The following is a 24,400-nucleotide window of genomic DNA, read 5'->3' as shown; positions in this document are numbered from 1 at the left end:
GGGTGGAGAGGAGTTTGCAGAGTTTCCTACAGCCGGGGGAGAAATCTGGGAGTAGGTTTGACACGGCCCTGGATGCTGTGCAGGGGAAGAGGAAGTCCTGTCCTCCCCAGCCCAGCTGGGGCTAGCAGCTGAACTCGGCACAGGTAGGAACCACCAACTGGGTCTTCCCCAGTTCCGCCCCTGTCCCACATTGATTTACCTTTCCACTGGCTGCCCTGGGCACCTGAAACATACTGCTGGGGAGGCTTGCATGACTGCTTTCGAGGTTTCCCTTTGCTTCCCTGTCAGAAAGTCATTTTTCTGTGGGGAAGCAAAGAAATCTGCAGGGGACATACATTCTGTGCATGTGCAGTGGGTGCAGTATTCCCCCAGGAGTAAAAGTTTGTAGACCATATGTGCCCAGTTGAGTGTTGTTCATGGATAAATGAATTTCAAAAGTATCTGTTACCAGATTCTGTGAATTGCCTCTGGGAAGACCTCCCATGGGCTGTGCTATGAACCTTTTCTCTTATGTCAAACCTCCCTTCGCATAGAGGTAACCAGTTTCCCTATGATGGATTTTTGTCTTTTCCACATTTTGGGGTCCTGGATAGTCTTCTTTAAGTGAGGCAGCCTGGTGACAATTGTGAGCTGTGCACTATTGCTGTGCCTCATTCCAGAATCCTACCTTAATCTGTCCCTGCCAACAAACTTCCTTTTACTTGTAAATTTTCTCTCTGGTTTGCATGTGCATGTCTCACAGATGTATACTGGAAGCCTGACCTTTGCACAAACTGAAAAGAGATAAATAAAATGTAAAACTGATAACTGTATTTTGAATAAAGGGCATAAAACATAAATTAACACAGTTGGGATGATGCCTGCCATGAGACTTGCACGGGAAGACTAATTGCAAAGTCCTCCGAACTCCAGTACCATGTTGCCATATAACGCAGGCATAGCACTGGAATTCTCAGATTGGGTACCGAGCTTGTTTCTTACTCTTTGTGCCTGTGGGAGCAGTGCACTCAGTTCCTCAATGATTAATAACCAACCAGTTTCGTAACCAACACAGGTGCCTTCATAGTTATTCATAACCTCTTACATGGTGAAGTGAGAGGTGCATGGAAGGAGGGCCACATGTTGCTCTGCAACAGCTCCTTATGGTGGACCCAAGAGCAGTGGTTTTTGGGGAGATAAGTCCAGACTTCTTTGGCTGAAAAGAGGATTGTTTCTACCCAGAGCCTTTTTGCGTATAGGGTGGGAGGAAGGTGTAAAGAGAGAAATTAGAAGGAACCTCAGAAGGCCCTTCCACACTCTCTCCATCTCACTGAATAAACTTCACCAGCGTCTGTTTGATGTATGGTTAAAAGAGTTGAGCCTTGGAATTAGAAGGCGCTAACCCTGGTGCAGCAGCTGCTCAATTGAACAGAGTGCGGTAGTGCACTGGCTTTGGACCTTCACTATTCCACCTTGAGAGTAGAGAGCACTGAGGGCTTATCTGCACAGCGAGTTAGTGCACAACAAGCTAATGTGCAATCACACCCTGGCTTGCCACACACTAACTAGCTGTATGGACACACTGTGCACTAAAAGTTCTGTAGTGTGCTTTGTCGTATTTCCATTTTGAAATGGGAGTATGACAAAGCGCACTGCAGCAAGCTAGTGCTCTGTAAATTCACACCTTAGCTTACCGTGCAGTAAAGCTGCATGTAGACAAGCCCTCAGTTCCCAACTCAATTACAGACACTTGTCAGGCATTTTATGCCCTCCTCCTTGCATAGGAGGGAAGAGGCCATTTGCACTTTGCTGTCCTCTCTGTTGTCCATTCTGCCCTGCCTCCTCAATCTCCTTGCCTAGTGTGCCCCTTTAGTTAGACATTTCATCTCCCTTGAATGGTTTCCACTTCCCTTTAGATATGCTCATACATCACTCGTTTGAGAAGGGGAGTGTGAATTTGGTTATTGAGAAGTCAGTATTCTACTCTCAAATGCTCCTCTGGAATGCAATCACTCCTCACACAACATACCCAAGCCCAACTCAGCCTCTTAAAAATGGACCCAAAATGGATCAGGAGCATCCTATTTAGAAACCAGTGTGGTGTTACATATTTCTTTCTTCCTCCATCCCTTTGTTAGTGAAAAACTTCTTACGTGAAAAGTGTTTCTGATGCTTTGTTTGCCACCTGCAGTCTCAATCCTCTGTGAAATTTATAATCACCACCATAGCAGCCAGCTCTGTTTGGGACATCACAGGCTTATGACTTCAGGTGGAGAATAAGCAGCAGGACAAGAGGAGCTCTTAATAAATATCCTGCATTCAGGCAAAATGTCCCTAGTTGCCTAACCCAGTTTTGTAATGTTCGGTACAGTGAATATTTCAAATGACACAGTCTCTGACTGTACCATACTTACTTCAAACATTATGATAAAGTGTACTAGAGTTCCTAGTCATAACAGCTGGGGGTAGAGGAAAACAGAAAGCAACTTTCAAGCAGATCTGTCTCTAAATAGATTTTTCTCAAGGCACTTCAGTGGAGTTATTTAAAATGAGCAAGTCATTGAAAACTTGTCTGAGTTCCAAGTAAAGCTTTTTCTGTAGAACCTCTGGTCTGTAGTTCAACTGGATAATGGTGATAGTGGAGAGAATTATTGGAGAAGTTCATTGGAAAAGAGGTATTGGGAGGAAGAATGGTCCGGTCACTAGGGCGCTGGCATGGTATTCAGGAGACCTGGCTTCAATTCCCTGCTTGCACAGACTTCTTGTGTGACCATTGGCAGGTCACTTGGTCTCTTTGTGCCTCAGTGCCCCATTTGTGAAATTAGGATACTAGCACTGCCCTACTGCACAGATTGTTGAGGACAGATATATTAAAGATTGTGGGGTACACAGGTACTGTGATAATGGGGATTACATAATACTTTGGAGAGATAGGTAGACCCCTGTCTTGTCAACACCCCTCCCTACCCTGCAGTATTATTCCTTATGCTATATTTTCATGCCACTGGATTGGAATGTTGCCCACAGGATAATGGTTCCCTGCTACTCCGTGAACTGTTGAGGAGAAGCAGAGATGGTGATTGTTTTAAATTGTTTATCTTGTAAACAGGCTCATTCCTGTATAAGACTTTGCAGTTATAGCAGCTTTCCTCTCAGGGTTGATGTTTGAGAAGTTATTTTATTTGATAGAAGTTGAATGCTGGTGCAGGAGAATAACAATAGCTCAATGGACCGTAATTGACCAATGTATTCTGATTGGCTTAAGATAGACCAGTGGTTCCCAAACTTTAACAACTTGTGAACCTCTTTCACTAAAATGTCAATTCTCATGAACCCCCTCCTAAAAATGAATATTTCCTGGGATTTTCTCCTTTACCTGAGTATAAATTATAAAAGCAGTGATCTCGGAAATATAAAATTTGTTTTTATGACATGCTTATTACACACTATTTATTATTTATCATTACAGTATTTTTATTGCATTATGAAAACAGCAACACTCTTCCAAGATCTCACTTTTGTAGCTTCTATCACTTTGAATAAGCCTGTTATAAGACAAGGCTCCTATGTTTCATCAAGGAGTATCAGATGTGAAACAGCAGGAAGGTATTTAAGAAGCCAACTCAGAGAGTTCCTCCTACATAAGCATTCAGGTCTTGAGCAGTCCAGGCAAACAACGCATGTTACAACAAAGCTTAAACTTGTTCTTCATCATAATTTTAAAAACAATACTAGCTGCCTATTTAATTTTAAAAAGAGCAAAAAATATCCACCTCCCTTTCCATTTCTTATAAGGAGTCTTGAAGTTTAAATCTCCTCAGTGTGATAGATATGCTTGCTTTGATCTGCTTAGCTCTGGGAAGTTCAGAGGCTCTGGGCTGCCAGGGATCCCTAAGGACAGCTCTGTCTGCCCTTGGGGAATTTTTTCTTGAATCCCCTGTAACATTTCGTGAACCCCAGTTTGGGAACCACTGGGATAGACCCATTGTAGCAGGAGTCCTCCCAGTACTTATCCAGCAGCTGCAGTATCTACTTGAGTAGGTTTCTGCACCTACTGCACTTTTTCCCTCTGGTTTTAAAACACACAGTCTTCTCTGTGGGGGTAGTGTTGATGAGGCCCCCAGAGCAGTGGTTCCTTGCTATTAACACCCTTCTGAGATGCATGGGGCAGTTCACCATGCTCAAAACTATTATTGTTCTTTGAGTGCTTACCCATGTCCATTCCATTGTAGGTGTGTGTGGTCGCCACATTGCACCGGTGCCAGAAGTTTTTCCCTCAGTGTTATCTGTAGGGGACCGGCCCTGGCGGCCTCTGGAGTGGCATGCGTATGTACTGGTATAAGAGGCGCCGCTGGCATCGACCTCTGACTGGCGCTGATCCCCCATCCCCTTACTGGCTAAAAAGCAAAGAGAGACCGGGAGTGGGCGTTCTCCTATGTCCCGGAAAGGGAAGGAGAGAGCTGGAGGAGAGCAAAGACCCATGTGGGGCGGCTCTTCCCCTCCGGACAGTGGCCAGGTTCTGACTCCCGCTGTGCTGTTGAGCCCACTTCAAGGCCCGCCCGCCACCCTGGGAAGTGGAAGAAGCACTTGGCATGTGGAGGTGCTGACTACGCTGGAGGCCTTTCAGGCCACTAAGGACATTCTATCCCTTCTGGTGCCGCCCACTGAGGTGCCCCGTTTGAGGGGTAAACCTGCTTTGGGACCCTTCCAGTGGTCTCCATCAGTGCGGCACTGCTCCTCTGGCTCTGTGCCAGGAGGCCCCTCTGTCTGTGGAACTTTTGCATTCAGCATGCAATCCACCTGGACGTCTTGCACCTCCCCAGAGTCCGGAACACGTTGGTGGATCGCCGCAGCAGGTTTTTCTTCTCTCACGACAAGTGATCCCTTCACTTGGAGGTCATCAGAATGGTCTTCCAGAAGTAGGGAGCTTCCCAAGTGGACCTGCTCGCCACCAGACAGAACAGAAAGTGTCATCAGTTTTGGTTTCTCCAAGGCCTTGGCAGAGTCTCACTATCCGATGCCTTTCTCCTGTCTTGGTCAGGTGACCTGATGTATGCATTCCCGCCAGTACTGCTCATCAGCAAAGTCCTCTCGAAAATCAAGAGGGACAAGGCACAGGTCATTATGATCGCCCCAGCATTGGTTCAACACGCTCGTGGACCTGGCCGTAGCAACCTTGTTGCCACTTCCCAGCCATCTGGACCTACTCTCGCAGGATCACGGTGGATTCCTGCACCTGAACCTCACAGCTTGGATTCTGTGTGGCTGAATCCAGAGGAACAAGCCTGCTGTAATCAGGTGCGGCAGGTTCTCTTGGAGACCAGAAAGCCCTCCACTAAAGCAACTTACTTGGCAAAGTGGAAGCGTTTCTCCTGCTGGGCATCGGAGCGGAATATCTTCCCTGATCTAGTTGTCTCTGCAGTCCATCCTAGATTACCTGCTTCACTTAAAGCACCAAAGTCTCGCCTTCTCTTTGATCAAGGTGCACCAGGCAGCCACATCAGCCTTCCAGTCTCGCATCCAGGGTAGATCGGCATTCTCACATGAGATGACTATCAGGTTCCTGAAAGGTCTTGAAAGACTCTTTCCGCTTATCTGGGACCTGGTTCCCCAATGGGACCTCAGCCTGCTTCTCTCCAGGCTCATGGCTCTGCCCTTTGAGCATATGGCTTCTTGTTCCCACTTTCCCACTTGGTGTAGAAGGTTGCATTCCTTGTAGTATTACCTTGGTGAGATGTGTCGCCAAGATTAAAGCCCTCACTTTGGAGCCCCCATACACAATATTCTACAAGGACAAGGCCCCATTCTGCCTTCCTGCCAAAGGTTGTGTTGCACTTTCTTGTCAACCAGAATATCTTCCTCCCGGTGTTCCGTCCAAAGCCTCACATGACCAATGAGGAGAGGCGGTTACATACTCTAGCTGTCAGGTGCGCCCTGGCTTTCTACCTGGAGCGCACCAAGCTCTTTTGCAGATCAGTCCAGCTCTTTATCGCAGTAGCAGACAGGATGAAGGACCTTCCGGTGTCCTCTCAGAGAATTTCGAGTTGGATCACCACCTGCATCTGTACTTGTTACAAGTTGGCACAGGCTGTGCCTTCACTGATAGTGAAGGCTTACTCAACTAGGGCTCAGGCGTTTTTGGCTGCCTTACTGGCACATGTCCCTATCCAGGACAAATGCAGGGCCACAATGTGGTCTTCAGTACCCACGTTCACAATGCATTATGCCATCACCCAGCAAGCCAGAGATGACACTGGATTTGGCAGAACTGTGTTGCAATCGACACGTCCATGAACTCCTACCTGCCTCTGATGGTACTGCTTGGGAGTCCCCTACAATGGAATGGAGATGAGCAAGCACACGAAGAAGAAAAGACGGTTATCTTTTGTAAAGGTTGTTCTTGGAGATGTGCTGCTCATGTCTATTCCATGACCCACCCTCCTTCCCCTCTGTTAGAGTTCCAGCAAGAAGGAACTGAGGGAGGGGGGGAGCCAGTGGCGCCCCTTATACTAGTGCATATGCGCGCCATTCCAGAGGGTGCCAAAGCCAGTCCTCTATGGATACTACTGAGGGAAAAGTTTCCAGCACCAGTGCATGTGGTGAGCACATACAACTACAATGGAATAGACATGAGCAACACATCTCGAAGAACAACAGTTACGAAAGGCAATTGTCTTTTCCGGGCTGTCTGCAGACTCGGGGATTTGATTACGCCTGAGTCACATTTAAGCTTTTCTTTGCCACCATGAGGGATAGAAACATTTTTTTTAATATGGAAGCTGAAATTCTTCTTTAATCACATGACTGATGGAGCTGGGGCATTAGGCACGGGCCTAGGGTGTGTATGCCTTATTCTGGTCCTGAATGGCAGGGAAAGCAAGTGTGGGAACCAGAAAGGTTCAAATCTGGTTACCACTTCAAAGAAGTTAACCATTATCATCTCTATAAAGATGATGCATGTAACAAAAAAGCCTCCTACTTGCTTCTTTACCAGCATCTTTATCTGTTCCTCCATCCCTCCCTAACTTAAAAGATCCCCTCATTATACCACAGTGTATCCGTCATCAGGAGAGCAAAGGGAAGGAAACATGCAGCAACTCGCTTTCAGATGTAATTTTTCTCATTAACAATGACTGCTGGCTGTAAAATGACAGGTCTGAGCCCACAGGGGACATTCCTGTCCAGGCTGCTTAATCATATCGGACCAGCATCCTCTGCAATGGAATCGGGCATCATTAAAAGTTAAGAATGATGCTGCTGGGATCTGTGGATGGATTAGCAGCGTTTGCATTCATATGAAACGGTCTAATAATTTTGCTTTTGAAAGGTCCAAGTTAGATGGTCATGCAGACTTTTGGAGGCACAAGTTCCATCGTTCTCCCCTCCTCCACTGCAATTTTAATGTTCCTGATTATTATTTTAAGCTGTTAATAAGAAATATCAGTTCAATTCCATCAGTGCCTTGTTATCTCAATGCCACTTTAACATAGGGGGTGAGAGTGCAGTGAACTCCTAACTGTACAAAACTGTTTTCTGAATGGGGAAGCTACGTTCCTGTATTTTTCTTATCCTGTTTTTTCTGGCTGATGACTAGGTTATACTTTAAGCTTGTGTTTAGATGCCTGACTTGCTGTTTGAAGGGTCAAACACACTGTAACCTTGTGCTTTATTACAAGGAAGCAAAAAATCCTATTTTTTTTTTAAAGTGTGTCGGGTAAAACCTAAAACAAAGGTTGGGGGCCATGTATACTCGAGGGTGGCGGGTGGGAGGGGAGAATAGACACTAGGGATGGAAAGAAACTGGGGGCTGCCTTGCCACCTTATTTAATCACTAAGTGTAAAAGCAAATGCCTGGGCAATGAAGTGTGTGGGGTATTAATAGTACTGTATAATACGGTTTGGATATTCAGGATTGCCCTCAAGATCTTAAGAATGAGTTGACTCTTGTGTGACTTCTCTTAAACCCCAAGTGGTAGGAGCTTGAAGGTGGGTTTTTTGTTTTGTATTTTAAAGCATCTTGTGGAATAGACACCTAAAGGAAGTGGTAGAAGTCCTTTTATATGAGAGATTTGGCTCTAGACTAGATGGAACTCTGGAAAAGGCAGGGGAAAAGTTCTACATTGGCCATATGGGTCACTTATGATTATGCATCTTAGATGACTTACATTGCCATTCTTTTACTAGGGAGAAGGAATACATGTCGGGTAGAGAATGGACGTGTGATGGGACAGCCCTTTAGAACTTTGAGAGCAATCCTGATTTAAGCAAGTGTATGTTGTTTAATGTGGTGAAGGTTTGACTGAATTCTATTTGGAGAGACCTGGTATGAGCCTCTCTACACCAGTCCTGGGTGATGTGGGGTTTCTGGACTCCTTTCAGTCCTCATCTTGTCCTGCAATATTGTCCCTCTAGCTTTCCTCTTCTCCATCTTGTTCTGCTGATAGGCTGTTTGCTCTTCCTCCTAGGCACGGGAGCTACAGTGCAAGGAGATGGAGTTGAAACGGCGGGACGCCTTCTGTAAGGAGCAGTTGGCCCGTATTGAGAGGAAGGTAAGGCTATGTTGTCTTTCATTTGCAGTGGCTGAATGCTAATGGGATCAGACATGGATCCGAGTGGATCAGCAGAGAAGAGAAACAAGAAGCATTGTGCTGAAACCTGGAACTGTCAGTCCCCATTATTTATCCCCCACATCCACCTTATGCAGTTAAATCAAACAGCTCCACAAACAGAACCTTTAAACAACTCACATTTGAAAGATAATTGGTTTTTAATTGGATGATTTTTTTAAAATTAGTTTATAATAATTCAGGTTTTTATTTTTCTCTCTCACCACAGGGTTTAGTTGAAAGCAAAGTTGCCTTGTTTTCATTCCTTTTGTTAAAAATCCATGGCCAAAAAAATAAAAATAATCTCAAATCTTGCTATACATATGAATTAAAGTTGTATTATTAATTTTTATCAGAGCAGCCCAACAGATCAAAGTGTGTTGCGGCAATGCACTGTCTGTCTTGTGCTGGATAAGCCTTTGAAATGAATGTGATTTAAAGAGACACTGTCAGGCATCTTTTAAGCCTGAAATGACCTTTGAAAATCCATTTAGGGATTTGAATCTCTCCTCTAAACGTGAGATTTGCTTCTGTTTAATTGTTTACCATGATGAGTTTTTAAAAATTGATGTAATAAAAATCGGAGCAGCCACACTGTTCCTTATGAACTAAAGTGTTTTTCTCTTCCTGACAAAATGAAATAATGTTAGTAGTAGTATTTATTTTTTAATAAACGTAAAGAATATTATTTTACAATTGGAAACAATTAGACCTTGTGACAGAGAAGTTTCACAGCTCTGACTTCTAGTGATGTTGTATGCCTGAGGAAAAATGCAGTGAGGAAGAAGGTGGATCCCAAAGAGATAGTGGAATTGTGTGCATCTGCTTTACTACCAACATGCAGTGTGAAAGTGGCCCATTTTCACTGGAAAATTACAATATAAAAATGGGAAGACTCTATTAGCATATCTAGTTTCCTTTTCCCTCCCTCTGCTAGTGCATGTTTGTTCTGTACAGTACTTGCCATTAATATGAAACATATCCAGGAGCAGTTTTACGTTGCACATTGTGGCAACACTTTTATCTGTATAATTAATTTTAAAAATAAACTACTAAAACTACCACTTAATGCTGCAATAAATTCAGGTTTTAATTCAGTTTATGGATAATGGAGATTGAGATTCCACTGCACAAACAATCCACCCACTATCACTCTAACTATCACAGTCATCCATATATTTATATGTAAAGGGAATTTTGCAATTTCTTGGCCTCATGCTGTGTGTCTCTTATATTTTTTTCCCTCCAGATCTGGTTTCCCAAAGTGGAAACTACTAGGAGTATTTGTGTGTGTGTCTGTCCTTTTTACAGACTTGTGGGCTGGAGAGAAGTTGTGTTCAGCCCTGCCTTGCCCTCCTTAAGCCTTTTTATATTCTGTGGTTCCCTTTGCATTCCTGTATTGGACTAACCTTTTAAATACAAGGTGACTGATGCTTTGGCTACAGGAGTTTCACTTGGTTTGAGATCAGATGGAAGATCTTTAGTCCCATTCAAATTGCTGATGCATAGATATTTTCCTTCTTTAGTTCTTCTTTGCACAATAGTGAGTAGGTAATAAGGGCAGACTTTGTTTCCTAGCTCAAAACAGTAGATAATTTTGACCCTTAAACATGAACATTTTATTGGTAACAAAATAGAAGAAAGTTTCCAACCGTTAGAGTCTAGATTGGAGCAGGAGGTGCAGGAGCTGGGTCGGGAAATGAGAGAAATGTACTCGAAATAGAGTAATAAAGCTTAATTGTATTAGTTTTGAAAAAGGTTTTCGATCTTCTCTGTGGATAATTTTATTCTTATAATGGTTGGAAAGATGGAAAACACAGCACAGAACAATCTTTTTTTATTAGCTGTTGCTTTTATATAATTCCACTTTCACTTGCTGAATACACACAGACCTTGACTGCTTCTATAGTCACTGTTTTAGTATCTTCCAATTGAACCTTTTTTTTTTTTTAAAGAGGTTTGGTGGGAGACGAGTTGGGGGGAGCATCTGAACAGCTGTTGTTTTCCTTCTCCAATGTTTCAGAATGTCATGGAAGGACATTTGGATTGCCAAAGCTAGATTGTTTGGGGGTGGCTAGTTGGGGGCGAAGGGGCGGTGATGATTCAATATAGAGCTAAAGAACCCAAAATCATACGTGGAAAGAACAAGCTGTCAGGAATTCCCTGCCTGTACTTTGCTTATCTGAAGCATGGGTTTGGCTCGGTCCCCACTTGCGTGTGGTAACAGAATGCGAAAGCAGCAGACTTTTGTATTTATCTATTTTTGAGGGATGTTTTTAACCCCTTTGCTGGCTGCAGGAACAGACCTAGTTCTTCATCTGAAGTTTTCCCACTGAATAACCAACCGTTCACTTCATAGGACATCAGGATAATCACACCACACTGGAGAAGCGTATTTCATAAGAATGGCAGAATTGCCATTGGATCAGACCAGCGCTTTATCTAGTCAAGTGGCCAATTTCAGATGTTTCAACAGGAGAAGTTTACCAACCCCACCCTATGTTGTGCATAATTATGGAATAACTTGCCCACAGGGGAAGTGTCTTCCTAGCTGCTGTCAGTTAGAAGTTGACATATGCCCTGAAGTGTGAGGGTTTATATCCCATTAAAAAAAATGTATACCATCGAATGAGCCTGTGGATATTCCCATTATTCATATAAACATGTAATTCATTTTTTGAAACCTCCTGAGTTCTTGGTCTCAACCATATATTGTGGCAGTGGGTTCCACAGGTTAACCATGCATTCTGCAAAGTCTCCTTGTATCTGCTTTAAATGTTTCCTTTTAACTTCATTGACTGTCCCTGTGCTCTTGTATTATAATAGGGTTAATGAGAGTGCCCAATTTACCTTCTCTGTGCCATTTATTATCTTTCTATATTTCTGTCAAGTCCTCTCTTACATATCTCTCTACTAAACTAAATAATCCCTACCTTTTCATCCTCTCCTCCTATGAAAGTTTTTCCAGGCCTCTGATTTTTGTTGCCTGTCTCCAAACCCTCTCTCCTGCTGTACCTTTAAGACAGGGTGTTAAGGCTGATTCCCTACTTTGACACTTTGAGTGCAGAAGGTGGGGGCCCGCAAGGATTCTAAAAATTAATACTGGCCACTCCAGGCTTGTATCAAACTCCCAAGGTTGCAGCTTTTTTCTGATCTTGGATGTGTAGATGCTGCCACCACCCAAGTGCAAAAACCTCTTTGAGAGACCAGGAAGGTGCACTTGGGAATTCCTTCCTGTGGGGTACCCTCAAACCCCCCCCCCCCTCTCACACACACACACACACACACACACACTCTCTCTCTCTCTCTCTGCCCCAGGGAAGGGTTGAGAAAGAAACTAAAGGAAATCAGCTGTTCCCACCAGCTAATTAAACAACATGCACAAACCTCTTAGGGTCCATCCAGCCCCGTATCCTGTCTACTGACAGTGGCCAATGCCAGGTGTCCCAGAGGTTTGAACCTAACAGGTAATGATCAAGTGATCTCTCTCTTGCCATCCCTCTCCACCCTCTGACAAACGGAGGCTAGGGACACCATTCCTTACCCATCCTGTCTAATAGCCATTAATGGACTTAACCTCCATGAATTTATCTAGTTCTCTTTTAAACCCTGTTATAGTCCTAGCCTTCACAACCTCCTCAGGCAAGGAGTTCCACAGGTTGACTGTGCGCTGTGTGAAGAAGAACTTCCTTTTGTTTGTTTTAAACCTGCTGCCCATTAATTTCATTTGGTGGCCTCTAGTTCTTACATTATCGGAACAAGTAAATAACTTTTCCTTATTCACTTTCTCCACACCACTCATGATTTTATATACCTCTACCATATCCTCCCTTAGTCTCCTCTTTTCCAAGCTGGAAAAGTCCTAGCCTCTTTAATCTCTCCTCATATGGGACCTGTTCCAGACCCCTAATCATTTTAGTTGCCCTTCCCTGAACCTTTTCTAATGCCAGTATATCTTTTTTGAGATGAGGAGACCACATCTGTATGCAGTATTCAAGATGTGGGCGCAACATGGATTTATAGAAGGGCAATAAGATATTCTCTGTCTTATTCTCTATCCCCTTTTTAATTATTCCTAACATCCTGCTTGCTTTTTTGACTGCTGCTACACACAGCAGGGACGTTTTCAGAGAACTGTCCGCGATGAGAGGAGTCCACAAGCCTGTAAAAAATAAGAGATAAACCTAATCACGTCTTCCTAGGCATTTCCTGATCTACTTACGTATCTGGGGTTTCAAATGAGTAGTTTCTAGATATGATCTGATAATTTTCATACCTGGCCCAAGCTTTTATAGCATAGCTTTAGCCCTGTCTCTGCTCTCTGGGAGAACAACACAGCCAGACAAAGGGGAAGTTTTTTCCCAATTTTCAAAAGTTCTAGCCTTCCCATTGGCTCTTTAGGGATGATGGGATGATGCAGTGTTCGGCAAGGCTGTGCTTCAATCTGTGGTTCCATAAACTCCGACCTCACCTCCTAGCTAAGGCTTGGGAGTCACCTAATTGGAAGTGATATGAGCAAGCACCCGAAGAAGAAAAAACGGTTGCTCACCTTCTCGTAACTATTGTTCTTCGAGATGTTGCTCATGTGCATTCTAAACCCACCCACCTTCCCCTCTGTTGGAGTATCCAGCAAGAAGGAACTGGAGAGGTGGCTGGTCGGCAGGGCCCTATATGCGGCACCATGAAGACACGACTCTAGGGGGCTCCAGAGCCGACCCGATGGGTGCTGCTAGGGGGAAAACCTTCCAGCGAACTTTGCAAACGGTGCGCACACACCTAATTGGAGTGAATATGAGCAACACATCTTGAAGAACAACAGTTACGAGAAGGTGAGTAACTGTTTTTTTTAAAGCAGATATTAAGAACCTTAGTCTCTCTGGTCTTATCGTTCTTATTGATGCTTTCAGTAGTAGTAGGTGTGTAACATGAAAGAAAGCATAACCTCTGATAGGAATTCTGAGACCAAAGTTAGAATGGGGAATCATTGTCAACTTTTATAACTCATGGAATAAGAATCAATTTTCTGTGTAGGAGGATAGCAGATTAGTATCCTGCATAGGGATGCAGTGCTACTCTGAGCCATCTTGTATTGGGTCCTGTGTAATTCCTGCAGTGTCATGCTAGGAGATAGGTCTTGAAATGGGTCTTCTCCAGTCAGGAGGGTTTGTACTGTAGCATTTTTCTGGATAAGAAGAACAAGGGACTGGAAAGAGAAGTCCTTTAGCGAGAATCATAGAAACAATCAAGCTTGGGGAGGAAGCTTAGGCTGACTTTTAATGTTTGAGTTACCAATAAATGCCAGGAAAGGGTAAATTGGCGATAAAAATGAGCATATACTCTTGTTCAGAATTGGATGAGAATTACATGTGTTTTATATGGGGGTGGAAAGCGTGCATGCTCGCCACTGCAAATGGCAGATGAATCCCTACTAAAATGGAATGAAAAGTGGTTCAACTGCCTTTTAAACCCTTTCAATGCTGATGGGGTTTGTTGAATACATTTCCCCTGGTAAATAACTGTATAGACATTTGCTTGATTCCTTCTGCTGTTCTCCCTCTGTTTCTCCATTTAACCTAACCTGGAGGAGTTAAGGCCAATACTACAATAAAGCAAAAAATGGATAGCTTGTTGCGTAGTGTGAAATGGCACAGAAAGGTTCAGGGTAATCTCAGTGGATGAAGCAGAGCTTTTTGCTGTGGAGTGAGGTTTTTCTCTGTTTTGATTTCTTAAGCACTCACTCCTATAGTAACTTCTAGTATGTAGCTATGGACAATGTTGAGCAATAGATACATTAATTTGCGACAATCCCCACACAGTTTTTCAAAGCATTGAGTACCAGAAGAGGTAGTTGCAACTGCTGCATATTTATATAGGTAGGAAAGGGATGCATTAAATAAATATAATTTTTATTGATAAAGATCTAATGTACCTTTTCCTCTGTTTAGTTTCATGGATCTCATAATTTTGTGTGGCATTCACTTTATTTGATTTGGTTAAATTAATCTTCCTTCCTTCCTTGCACTTAACATTAATTCATGTTTGTAAAGCATTTAGGGCATGTAAAGTACTATGGAAGTGCTAAGTTGTTTTCGTTTATTATTTTTATTGATATTGATTCTTCTTACCCCTTCTCCTTAGAACAGTCTCCCACTTCTGGCATGTCAAACCTTCCTTAAGTCTTTCAGCATTAACCCACTGAAGAGAGAAATCTAAAATAATTCTTAAAACAAAAATTAATTTAGACTCTCTCGTCATCTGGTCCACTGTCTGTGCAATCCCTTTTTGTTCTCTCTGTATTCTACAGTTTTGAGCAAACTGATTGATGCCACCTGACAAATAATACTGCCAGCTAATATCTGATGAAGGGAAAACTAAAACAATTTACTAAGATAGACCAAAAAGAGCTGGGGGAGTCCATGTGGAGTTTCTCTATCCGTGAAACCTAAAGTGCTTATACCTAGTATTGAACCAAGGACTATGCTGAGGTGCTGGCCTTGGGATGGGATGTTAACCCCATCTAGATAGGAGTTAAATATTCATTGCCCTTTGCTAGATGAGTTGATATCTCATGGCAGGTGTCATGGACACCATTTCTTTTCTCAGTAAAATAGGTGTAATGTCTTCAGGCTGCATGTGAGCTATTGCTATATGTGTAATGGCTGCTCTGCTTGCCTCCAGTCACTCTACTGCCACTACCTAACTTATCACTCTGTCAAGTGCTTCAGGACACTTAGAGGAAGAGAGGCTGGTATAAAACCAAATTCTACGCTGTAAGAAATCATTGTCCTTTCTGAAGTAACTCTTCCTTTCCCATCACTAGATAGGTTGATTTCCTCTGATCTGTTTTAAGAATCTGAACGTTCTTGATTTGACTTCAGTAAAATAATTTTTGTGCATTTTTTATTCTATTGAACTTACCACCACCCGAATTACCATTATGAAATCAAAAGCATTGTAGACTGATGATAGTTTTCTAAAGTACAGAGAAGTACTGTGAGAGGTTTGTCTATCAAGCCAATGGAGCAACACAATAGAATGCCAAATTCATCAAGTGGATGGTTTGATCCGTGAACAGAAGAAAAATAATCCCCCAGTGTAGCTTCCTGTAATAGGTTGATAAGGTTCTCTCTGTTCCTCCAGACCGTTTCTCCAGTTACTTAGTCTGTCTGGAGAGCCTGCATGAACATGCCTCGTCAGGCAGGGGTGATTTCAAGAGGCTCCTGTCATGCTTGCTTCACTGATGTGACACGAGAAGTCCTTAAAGCCACAACATAGCCTCCTTCAAACCTTTGGGGATTTAGCAAAGGGGAGTTATTCTACCCTTTTATGAGTTAAGTTAAACTACTTTTCTTAATTGCAGACCCAATGTTATAGAGGGGAAAGAACCTTCTGAACTCAGTGGAGTAGCCATCTGAAACAAGTTCTGACCTCTCCCTCCTATGCTGCCTTCTGCCCAATTTTTTTGTAGAACTATATACTTTATATGCTATGTTTTTGAAAAAATTACTTTCCCTGTTTTCTTCTCCAGTTACCTGCCTCCCACATCCCTCCATTGGCCTGCGTATGTCTTGGCAGGGTCTAGAAATGTTCAGCTGGAGGCACTTTTATTGATGTTTTCCATGCAGTGGCTATGTCTTCTGTGAAATGCGACTGTGCGTTTCTATTGGGTAGACTTACAAGCTGGCTTTCAGTGCTCTATGCTTGATTCACCCATTAATGGCTGTTTCACTAAAAGCCTGTAAAGTTTAGTAGTTAATATACCTCAGTGCACCTGCTTTCAAAGACCAGAGAAATTGAGTGGTAATTTGATGAACTCAAAAAACATTTATATTAGGGTAAATAAAGTGTGCTAGATGTCAGTACCGCCTGCCTGCCTTCGCCTCAGTGTGTATGTTCACCTTAAGTACTGTGTTGACTGATGTACGGTGCCTGACATCAGTTTATAAGCAGCTTCTATGCAAACAGCAACTAAGTGTCTGCTTCCTTTTCAGTCTTCATGATTAGTTTAGAGATGCATTTGCAGCCTGTGTGCTGAACGGGGATCTGCTTGAGCCTCAGGATGATTTTGTTTTTCTCGTGTGTTTAAGGTTCCTTTGTACAGGAAAAGAATGATGCTTATGGGTTGCCTCATCTTGGAACAATCCATCTTTAGACTTGCTTATGAAATAAATGTGGCAATGTGTGGTTTTGAACTTGGTGACTTAACACTGAATTTAGATGCTGACTATAGATAATAATCTGGTATCTGGTCCTGTCAATGGAAGTACATGACTTTTTACAGGTAGAAATGATGTGGGACATAATCTTGTCTCTCTTTGTCAGCATACAGTTGTTCCCTACAGAAGATGAGTGCTTTGTTCAGTCTAGTCGACTTATGCGCTTATTCCACTGTCTAATAAAGCTCACCATTGACACTTTTTTTTAATATCTAGTCGTTTTCCTTTATTTTCCTTTATTTCATCCCATTATTTCCTTATTCCAAGCCTCTGGACTCCTTATTTTTCCTAAGTGGTTATGCCCTTCTTGTACTTACAGGCAGTATTTTTCTTGGTGCTGTACAACCATTCCAAAGTAAGTCTGTACAGTACCATGTACACTGTCCCAGTACAATAAATATAAATCCTACTTCTTGCACCCAAATAATTGTTTAACCAGGCTGTGTGTAGTTAGTTCTTGTAGATAGTTACAGAAAGTGAGAAAGGGAAAACAATGACTTCATGAGTTGATAGGGAAAAAATGTACTGACTGAAATGTGTTCTGTAGTTTAGGATGAGATATTCAAAGGAGCCTCAGGCACTTTGAGGGGATCTGAGCACGTAATTCTCTTACGCTTCTCTTTGACTATCCCAGCTTTAGGCCTCAATCCTGCAAGTTGTTCCATGTAGGCAGTGCCCTGCACTTGCGCAGAATCAACTCATATGAAGCTCCTTTCAGAAGCAGGGGCGCAATGACCAAATTGTCTCAAATATTGACTTGGAATAGGAGAGAATAAAGCCTTACTGATCACATGCATGATCCTTACAATTAATTTATCAATAACTTGTTTTTCACTAGTGTCCTTCTTTCCAGGGATCCCAAGATCCCATGGTTTAAAAACAGTGAAGAATTTTAGCCTCTCAACGTCTCTGCGAGGTGAGTCAATAGTATTATGTTCAATTCACAGAGGAGATTGAAAAGTGACTTGCCTAAGGTCACACGGTGAGTGTGTGACAGAGTTAGTGATAGAACATAGAAATTCTGCCTCACAGCAGGGCCGCCCAGAGGGGGGGCAAAGGGGGCAATTTTCCCCGGGCTCCGCAGGGGCCCCCAAGAGAAGAGCGGAGGCTCCCGCCTCCGCCCCTCTCCTGGAGCCTCAGCGCATCAAGCGCCGAGTCTCCGGCCGAGCCCCTGAGCCCCGTTCCGCTCCGAGCCGCGTGGTGAGGGGGCGGGGCTGGGAGCTCCAACGGGGCCTGAGCCCTGCCCCGCTCAGAGCGGCGTGGGGAGGGGGCGGGGCAGCTGCCTCCGCTCGGCGTGGAGCTCACAGCCCCGCCCCCTCACCACGCGGCTCTGAGCGGGACGGAGCTCAGGCCCCGCCAGAGACGTGCTCGGGTAAGAGGCTGAGGCTGGGGCTGGGGCCGGGGCCGGAGGGGGGGAAGCGGGACCCGCCGCAGCGCAGCCTGGTCTTCGGCGGCGGGGGGCCCCTTCTGTTCCGGGACCCGCCGCCAAAGTGCCCCGAAGGCCCGCGTCGGGGACTCCCCCCCCGCCACCGAATTACCGCCGAAGACCGGGCTGCGCTTCGGCGGCGGGTCCCGCTTCGGCGGTAATTCAGCGGCGGGGGGCTCCCGCCGCGGGTCTTCGGGGCACTTTGGCAGCGGGTCCCGGAACGGAAGGGCCCCCCGCCACCGAAGACCCTGGGCCCCCGGAATCCTCTGGGTGGCCCTGCCTCACAGTCCAGTACCTCTCCTTACTTGTATTCACCTTTATGGTACAATTATTGTTCTCCTCTCACCGGGGCTCATAACCTGGCTGTGGAAAAAATGCTCCTGGCTGAAAAGTGGGTTTAAGCCTTGAACTTTTTTAAGCATAAAGTTTGTTTTAAAATTCTGTTCTGTACTTGTCTTGATTTTTGAGGAAGAAATGATGTGGACAGCGATTAGTCCATAACATGGTCTAGCTCAGGGTTTGGCAACCTTTCAGAAGTGCTGTGCCAAGTCTTCATTTATTCACTCTGATTTAAGGTTTCGCGTGCCAGTGATACATTTTAACGTTTTTAGAAGATCTTTCTATAAGTCTATAATCTATAACTAAACTATTGTTGTATGTAAAGTAAATAAGGTTTTAAAAATTTTTAAGAAACTTAATTTAAAATTAAATTAAAATGCAGAGCCCCCCGGACTGGCGGCCAGGACCTGGGCGGTGTGAGTGCCAGTGAAAGTCAGCTCGCGTGCTGCCTTCGGCACACATAGGTGCCATAGGTTGCCTACCCCGGGCTAGCTGCATGAAGTATCTCAGATCCCCACTAAATTAGAAACAGTCCAGATACTGAACTTATTGTGCACTTACTGTGACTACATCTCACAAGGGTTTTGTGTATGTGTTTCTAATAGGAATAGTTTTCTGTGGGTGTTTAAATATATGCTTCATGACAGCCCAGGGCCACTTCTTTGAAGGCTTTCCCTATCAGCCAGGCATTTTAAAGAAATGTATGAATAACGGAGCTATTCCAATTTCTTGGGCATATAATACACATACCCAAGAGACAGAACAACTTGTAAATAATGTGCTTTAATGTCCTCCTTAAATATACGTATACCTTAGGGCCTCTTATGAGCTCTTGGACTCCAGCAAATGGTATTTGTTTCACTTGTCACAAAATCCCCTGTCCCCGGGCTGGTCTTTAGCACTTTTTTTTTTGCCAAGCCTGCAAAACATGTTACAACATGCCTCCTACCCCCAAGAAAAGACTGCAGTCCCGCTCTCCCTTAACCCTTCTCTATCCCCCAAAATTAACTGAGTTTCCCATTATGATCTTGCCACACTCAGCATTAATTAATCAATGAAGTCTCCCTATTTATTTATAAAAATAGTAACTGCTTTTTCCTAAAAATTGGGAATGGCCCTGTAAGAGTCACAGAAAACAGTGTTTTATTCTGGTTTTTGTACTTCCCAGCGGACAGGCCATTAGCTGCTTGAGGTGGTGAAATTGACAAGATGCGGGGGTGTGAACACCTATACACAGCAGGGACCACGCTCAGGTCTGTTGTACAATTATATTGCCACTTTGTCCTCCAGGAAGATTCCAAATGAGGACTTTCCCTCCTCATGCCCCCCACTCCTCTGTAAGCCAAGCTAGCACCCTTCCATAGTAAGACCCAGTGAAGTCTGAGACCATGGGAACTGCTGCAAAAGGTAGTGCAGTTACAGCCCCGGATGGAGGGCTAGGAACACAGGGGGACTGGATTGTGCCAGGCTTTTGGAGGTGGAAAAGAATCAGAGGTGTAAGAGGGGAGACTGGTTTGACAGTGAATTTGTGCACTATGTTTAAGAGAGGGCAATATGAAGGTGAGAGCCAAGAAGGGAGGAGTGAGGAGACAGAGAAAAGAAAAAAGAAGGCAAAAGCATAAGTAATAAGAGGAGGGAATGAACAGCCTTTTCTCTATTGTACCTCTCCCTTCTTTGTCTGCCACCCTACAGGGGTGTGTGTGTGTGTGTTTCGTTTAGTTTCGTTTCGTTTCCTGGAACCCAAAGTCTAGCCCTTGGTGGTCTGAGGGGACTGAATAACTGGTGATCTTTAGGGAATAACAAGCTTTCCCCCTAGCTATTATATTTTTAAGTGTCTTCATGAGGAAAAAGGGTTAGAAACTTACTTTTTTTTTGTCCTTAATAAAAGCTGAGAGTCTACATCTACAATGTTGTGCCCTCTAGTTACGGAAGATGGGTTGCCATGGGCTTGCAGGTCTTGGTCTACCGGCAACTCTTAGTTTTCTCCCTTCTTGATTGTTCTAGACGGCGTATTGTGGTGCATCAAGCAGTACAAAGAGATTGCCTGATGAGCCTGGGGCATGTAACACATTTTGAGCAGGCTTGCGTGTGGTTTGTTTTTTTTTTAAAGGGGGAAAATGTCTCATGTCAGAGTGGCCACATAGGAAATTCCGAGTCCTTTTTTCTCTCTCTTTCAGTATGTGCATTTTTCATATGGACATGTTAAAAATGTTATGCCCTGTGTCCAACTGGACATGTAAATGTCTTGGGGAGCTTTCATCTGCTCTCTGGAGTCAATTTACTGAGATCTCAATTTTCCAAATACGATTGTGTGTGCACAACAAAATTGCCCACTCATCACATGAAAGGCAGTACTTAGTAGCGAGAATGGGATATGGAGCCTTTCACCTATAGGTCATTCGTTCAATTACAGCTTGGTTTAGCTGCAGCCACCATTTGCTGTCTATGCAGTGGTTTGGGTCGCAGTGAAACGGTGAGTCTTGGTCTTGTTAGAATACAAGTGCTCATGTTGCCCCCCCCCTCCCCCCCAAAAAAAGTGTATCCCAATTGACAATCTCAGAAGATGGGGAAGGAGTGACCTGGCCATGGATACAGAGGTTGCCTCTCTAGGTCAGAGGCCAGGCACACAGGGCAGGGTGGGGAAGTTTGCATTTTGGTTTATCCATTTGTTCTCTGGATCAAGGATTTCATTTTCCAGGGGTCTCAGTGTGCAAGATGGGATGTTTCTACAACTGTACACACAAATATTTTTTATCTGCAACTGCATTCCTGATTTGTTTTTGTTTTTTCATTTTTTTGTCCCCATGATTTGTTGATTTCTGGACTCTATGGCCCCCAACTCAGCTGAGGTGAAGGACGGATTTCATTGTCTTGGTGGGCTGTGCCCACCAGTGTAGTTGTCAAATAAGGACACATCTTTAACCTGCACTAAAGTCACTTTAAAAAAAGAAAACTTTTCCTTTCTGTATGTTTTGTTAGCTACAACCACAAAGTCCCAGCGGTAATTTAAGTGTAAGTATCTATAATTGCTTTAGGGGGTTTACATGTGGTGCTTCCTCATTTAGCTGCTGGACCAAGTTCTTTCTTTGTAAGAAATACCCTTTGCTGTGGGAGGAGGAGACCTTTTGGTATGTAGAGATTGAATTCTGAAAGTGGAGGTGTTTACATTAAATTTATTGTTTTGACTGTGGTAACTACATGTGTTCTTACTTCTTCCATTTGTGCTCCCAGGATGCCCTTGGAAACTTGACTTTTCATCTCAACAGCAATTTCCTGGTTTAAATATTGTTTTGAAAAATAGATAATAATCTATTTATTGTGAGCTGTGAGGAAGGAAACCCATTTTCCTAGTTGGTCCTGCAGTGAGACCATAATTTTTAAATTGTGGTGACCTAACAGCATTCAAGGCCACATCTGATGTCATATATGAGGATTGTAATACTAATCTAGTCAGATGGAAATGTCTCAGCCAGAGTGCAGGGATGTAGATTTCCTCCTCAGTTATGCAGTTCCCTGCACTCTGCTGTAGTTGTCTGATTTGCATAATCATGGTTACATCTCAGTAACTCTACTGTGAATATGCATCTATTTCTAATCTCATTGGCTGTTGTTATCCCTCCGCTCTGATTGGCTCATGTATTTATAATTTTCAAGCTCTTTGCCAGCAACAAAGAAGCCTCCTTGATGTTTCATTCTCTTCAGAGAAATCAGGAAAGCTCCAAAAATTACATGAAGGAGAAGGAGAATATACTTAAAAGCAGAAAGAATGTGGCTGTCAAACTGTGGAAAAGGAAATGATTTAAAAAAAATATTCTTTGACTTCTTTCTCCTCCTCCTTACCATCTCTCTTCCCTCCACATGCCTTACCTGCCCTTTCCCTGCAGACTAGCAGGACTCTCTCCCCCAGAATAACCACCATTTATTTATTTATTTACTTACCACTGAAAGAATCCTAGCCCATTTTGAAACACAACATTTAAAAACCAAAAAAGGAAAAACTAGTTATTCTTGAGCACAGAATAACTGGTTTATGGTGAGTCCCAACTACTGTCAATACAAGGTGCTTCCATTTGGCCTAGCAACTGCACCCAGTGTGTTCACCAAAGTGTTTCCAGTAGTAGCAGAGTAGTTCAGGCAAAGCATCGGCATCCTTCTTCCTGGATTTAGATGATTGGCTTCTCTTTGGCAGGACACACCAGGAAGACCTCATATCAACCTCATTGCTGCGTCAGCATCAGTCATCCCTAGAAGTCTGTGTGAACATGGAGAAATCTATGCTAATCCCGACGCAGACTAAAGAATTTATAGGAGCAACCTTAGGCCATGTCTGCACTACACAGTTAAGTTGACTTAAGCTACGTCAGTGATTATAAACTGCTGTAATTACATCGCTTGTGCATGTTCACACACCTCTCTTTGTGTTGGTGGAGCTTGTCCACAGTTGGTGCTCTAGCACCGACAGAGCAGTGAACCATGGGTAACTGTCATTGTGCAAATTGCCACCTTCTCCCACTAAGAGTTCTGCAAATGGATAGTGGTGCGTCATAGGGGGCGGGATCATTTCCCCATGATGCAGTTTTTCTCCGTTCCATAATTCCAAGGGCTTCTGCTTGCATTTCGCACCATTTTTCAACTGCCCCTGTAAACTTTGTGCCCACCATCTCTGCCTGGCAGCCTGGATCCTGCACGGCTCACCATTCTTGCGATAAGCGCTATCAGCACAACGCGGCTGATCCTGCAGTATTTTGTGAGCTGTGAATCTGGACAAGAATCTGTGGTGCCTGCCCTGCTGTGTGCCATAGAAAGAAACAATTTGAGATTGTTTGTGTTCGTGGAGTAGCTGCATACAGTGGATCCTTGCTGTTATCAGAGTGCTACCGGTATGGTGCTCTGCTCTCTCCAATGTTGATATCACTCGGCTGCGTGCGTGTGTTCCCTCTGTGTGCTGTCCCAGCTCTGCGCAGATAGCTGACACAGCAGACCCAACGAGAACCCCCAATAACCACAGAGTCCAGTAAGATGCAAAGTCACGTCGACTAGGTTTATTGCGACCTCGGACACAATGGCAGTTCCCTGTAGGTTTCTTAGCCTAACTCAGGGCATACTACGAGAAAGTGCCTCTTGGCAATGGACCCGGCTCAGTCAGTGGCGGGACTTTCCACTGCCCCCTCGGCCGGACAAAGGCACCGCCCCAGGAACACATTTTTATACACAGATACAAACAAGTTTCACATCACACCTGACGTATTGAGGGGCCACCCCTCTACGCAGCAAGGTTCAACCTTTCTACGTATTTAGGTGCCGCCTTTTACCTTGTACGTGTTGGTTCGATCAAAATAACTCTATCCATCATTTTACCCTTTTGCCCCTGTCATTGGGATGGGTCGGCCTGTCCTTTTATTATCTATGAAATGTTTCAGTATAGTGTATTCTAATGCTGTGTTTATACTTCGGTATGCTAGGTGAATATATGTTTATGCAGCGTCAGTCTTTCTCCTGCCAGCTTCTGTGAACTGAGCCAGCCTTCAGCTCACAGCCTCACTTTGCTTTTTAGCTAAGTCTTGTTCATTACTTCAGTTCAGGCCTCAGGCCTCATACTGGGCCTTTATCAGGGCCTACACTTGCTACTGGGCTCAGGAAACAAGTGCCGAGTGGTGGGATTGGATTGTGATGCAGGTGTGAGATGACAAGCAGTGGCTTCAGAACTTTCATATGCAGAAAGCCACCTTCCTTGAACTCTGTGTGGAACTCGCCCCTTCCCTTTGTCACAAGGACACCAAAATGAGAACTGTCATCATGATGGAAAAGCGTGTGGCGATCGCCGTGTGGAAACT

At 44.0% G+C, this 24,400-nt stretch overlaps 1 protein-coding gene across 6 annotated transcripts in view; it reads left to right on the top strand.

Moving 5' to 3' along the window:
• The window catches only part of CHCHD6 (coiled-coil-helix-coiled-coil-helix domain containing 6), a 180,704-nt gene that overhangs the window by 58,968 nt on the left and 97,336 nt on the right, over positions 1-24,400 (top strand). For all 6 annotated transcript variants that reach the window (XM_045024696.1, XM_045024699.1, XM_045024698.1 and 3 more), the window contains one exon: positions 8,445-8,528. In XM_045024696.1, the coding sequence (XP_044880631.1) occupies positions 8,445-8,528 (84 nt within the window). The remainder of the gene's footprint in view (positions 1-8,444; positions 8,529-24,400) is intronic.

Source organism: Mauremys mutica, chromosome 7 (genome assembly GCF_020497125.1).
Source record: "Mauremys mutica isolate MM-2020 ecotype Southern chromosome 7, ASM2049712v1, whole genome shotgun sequence".
NCBI classification, from domain to species: Eukaryota; Metazoa; Chordata; order Testudines; family Geoemydidae; genus Mauremys; species Mauremys mutica.
The sequence above is the reverse complement of the archived record's forward strand: the minus strand, read 5'-3'. Positions and strand labels throughout refer to the sequence as shown.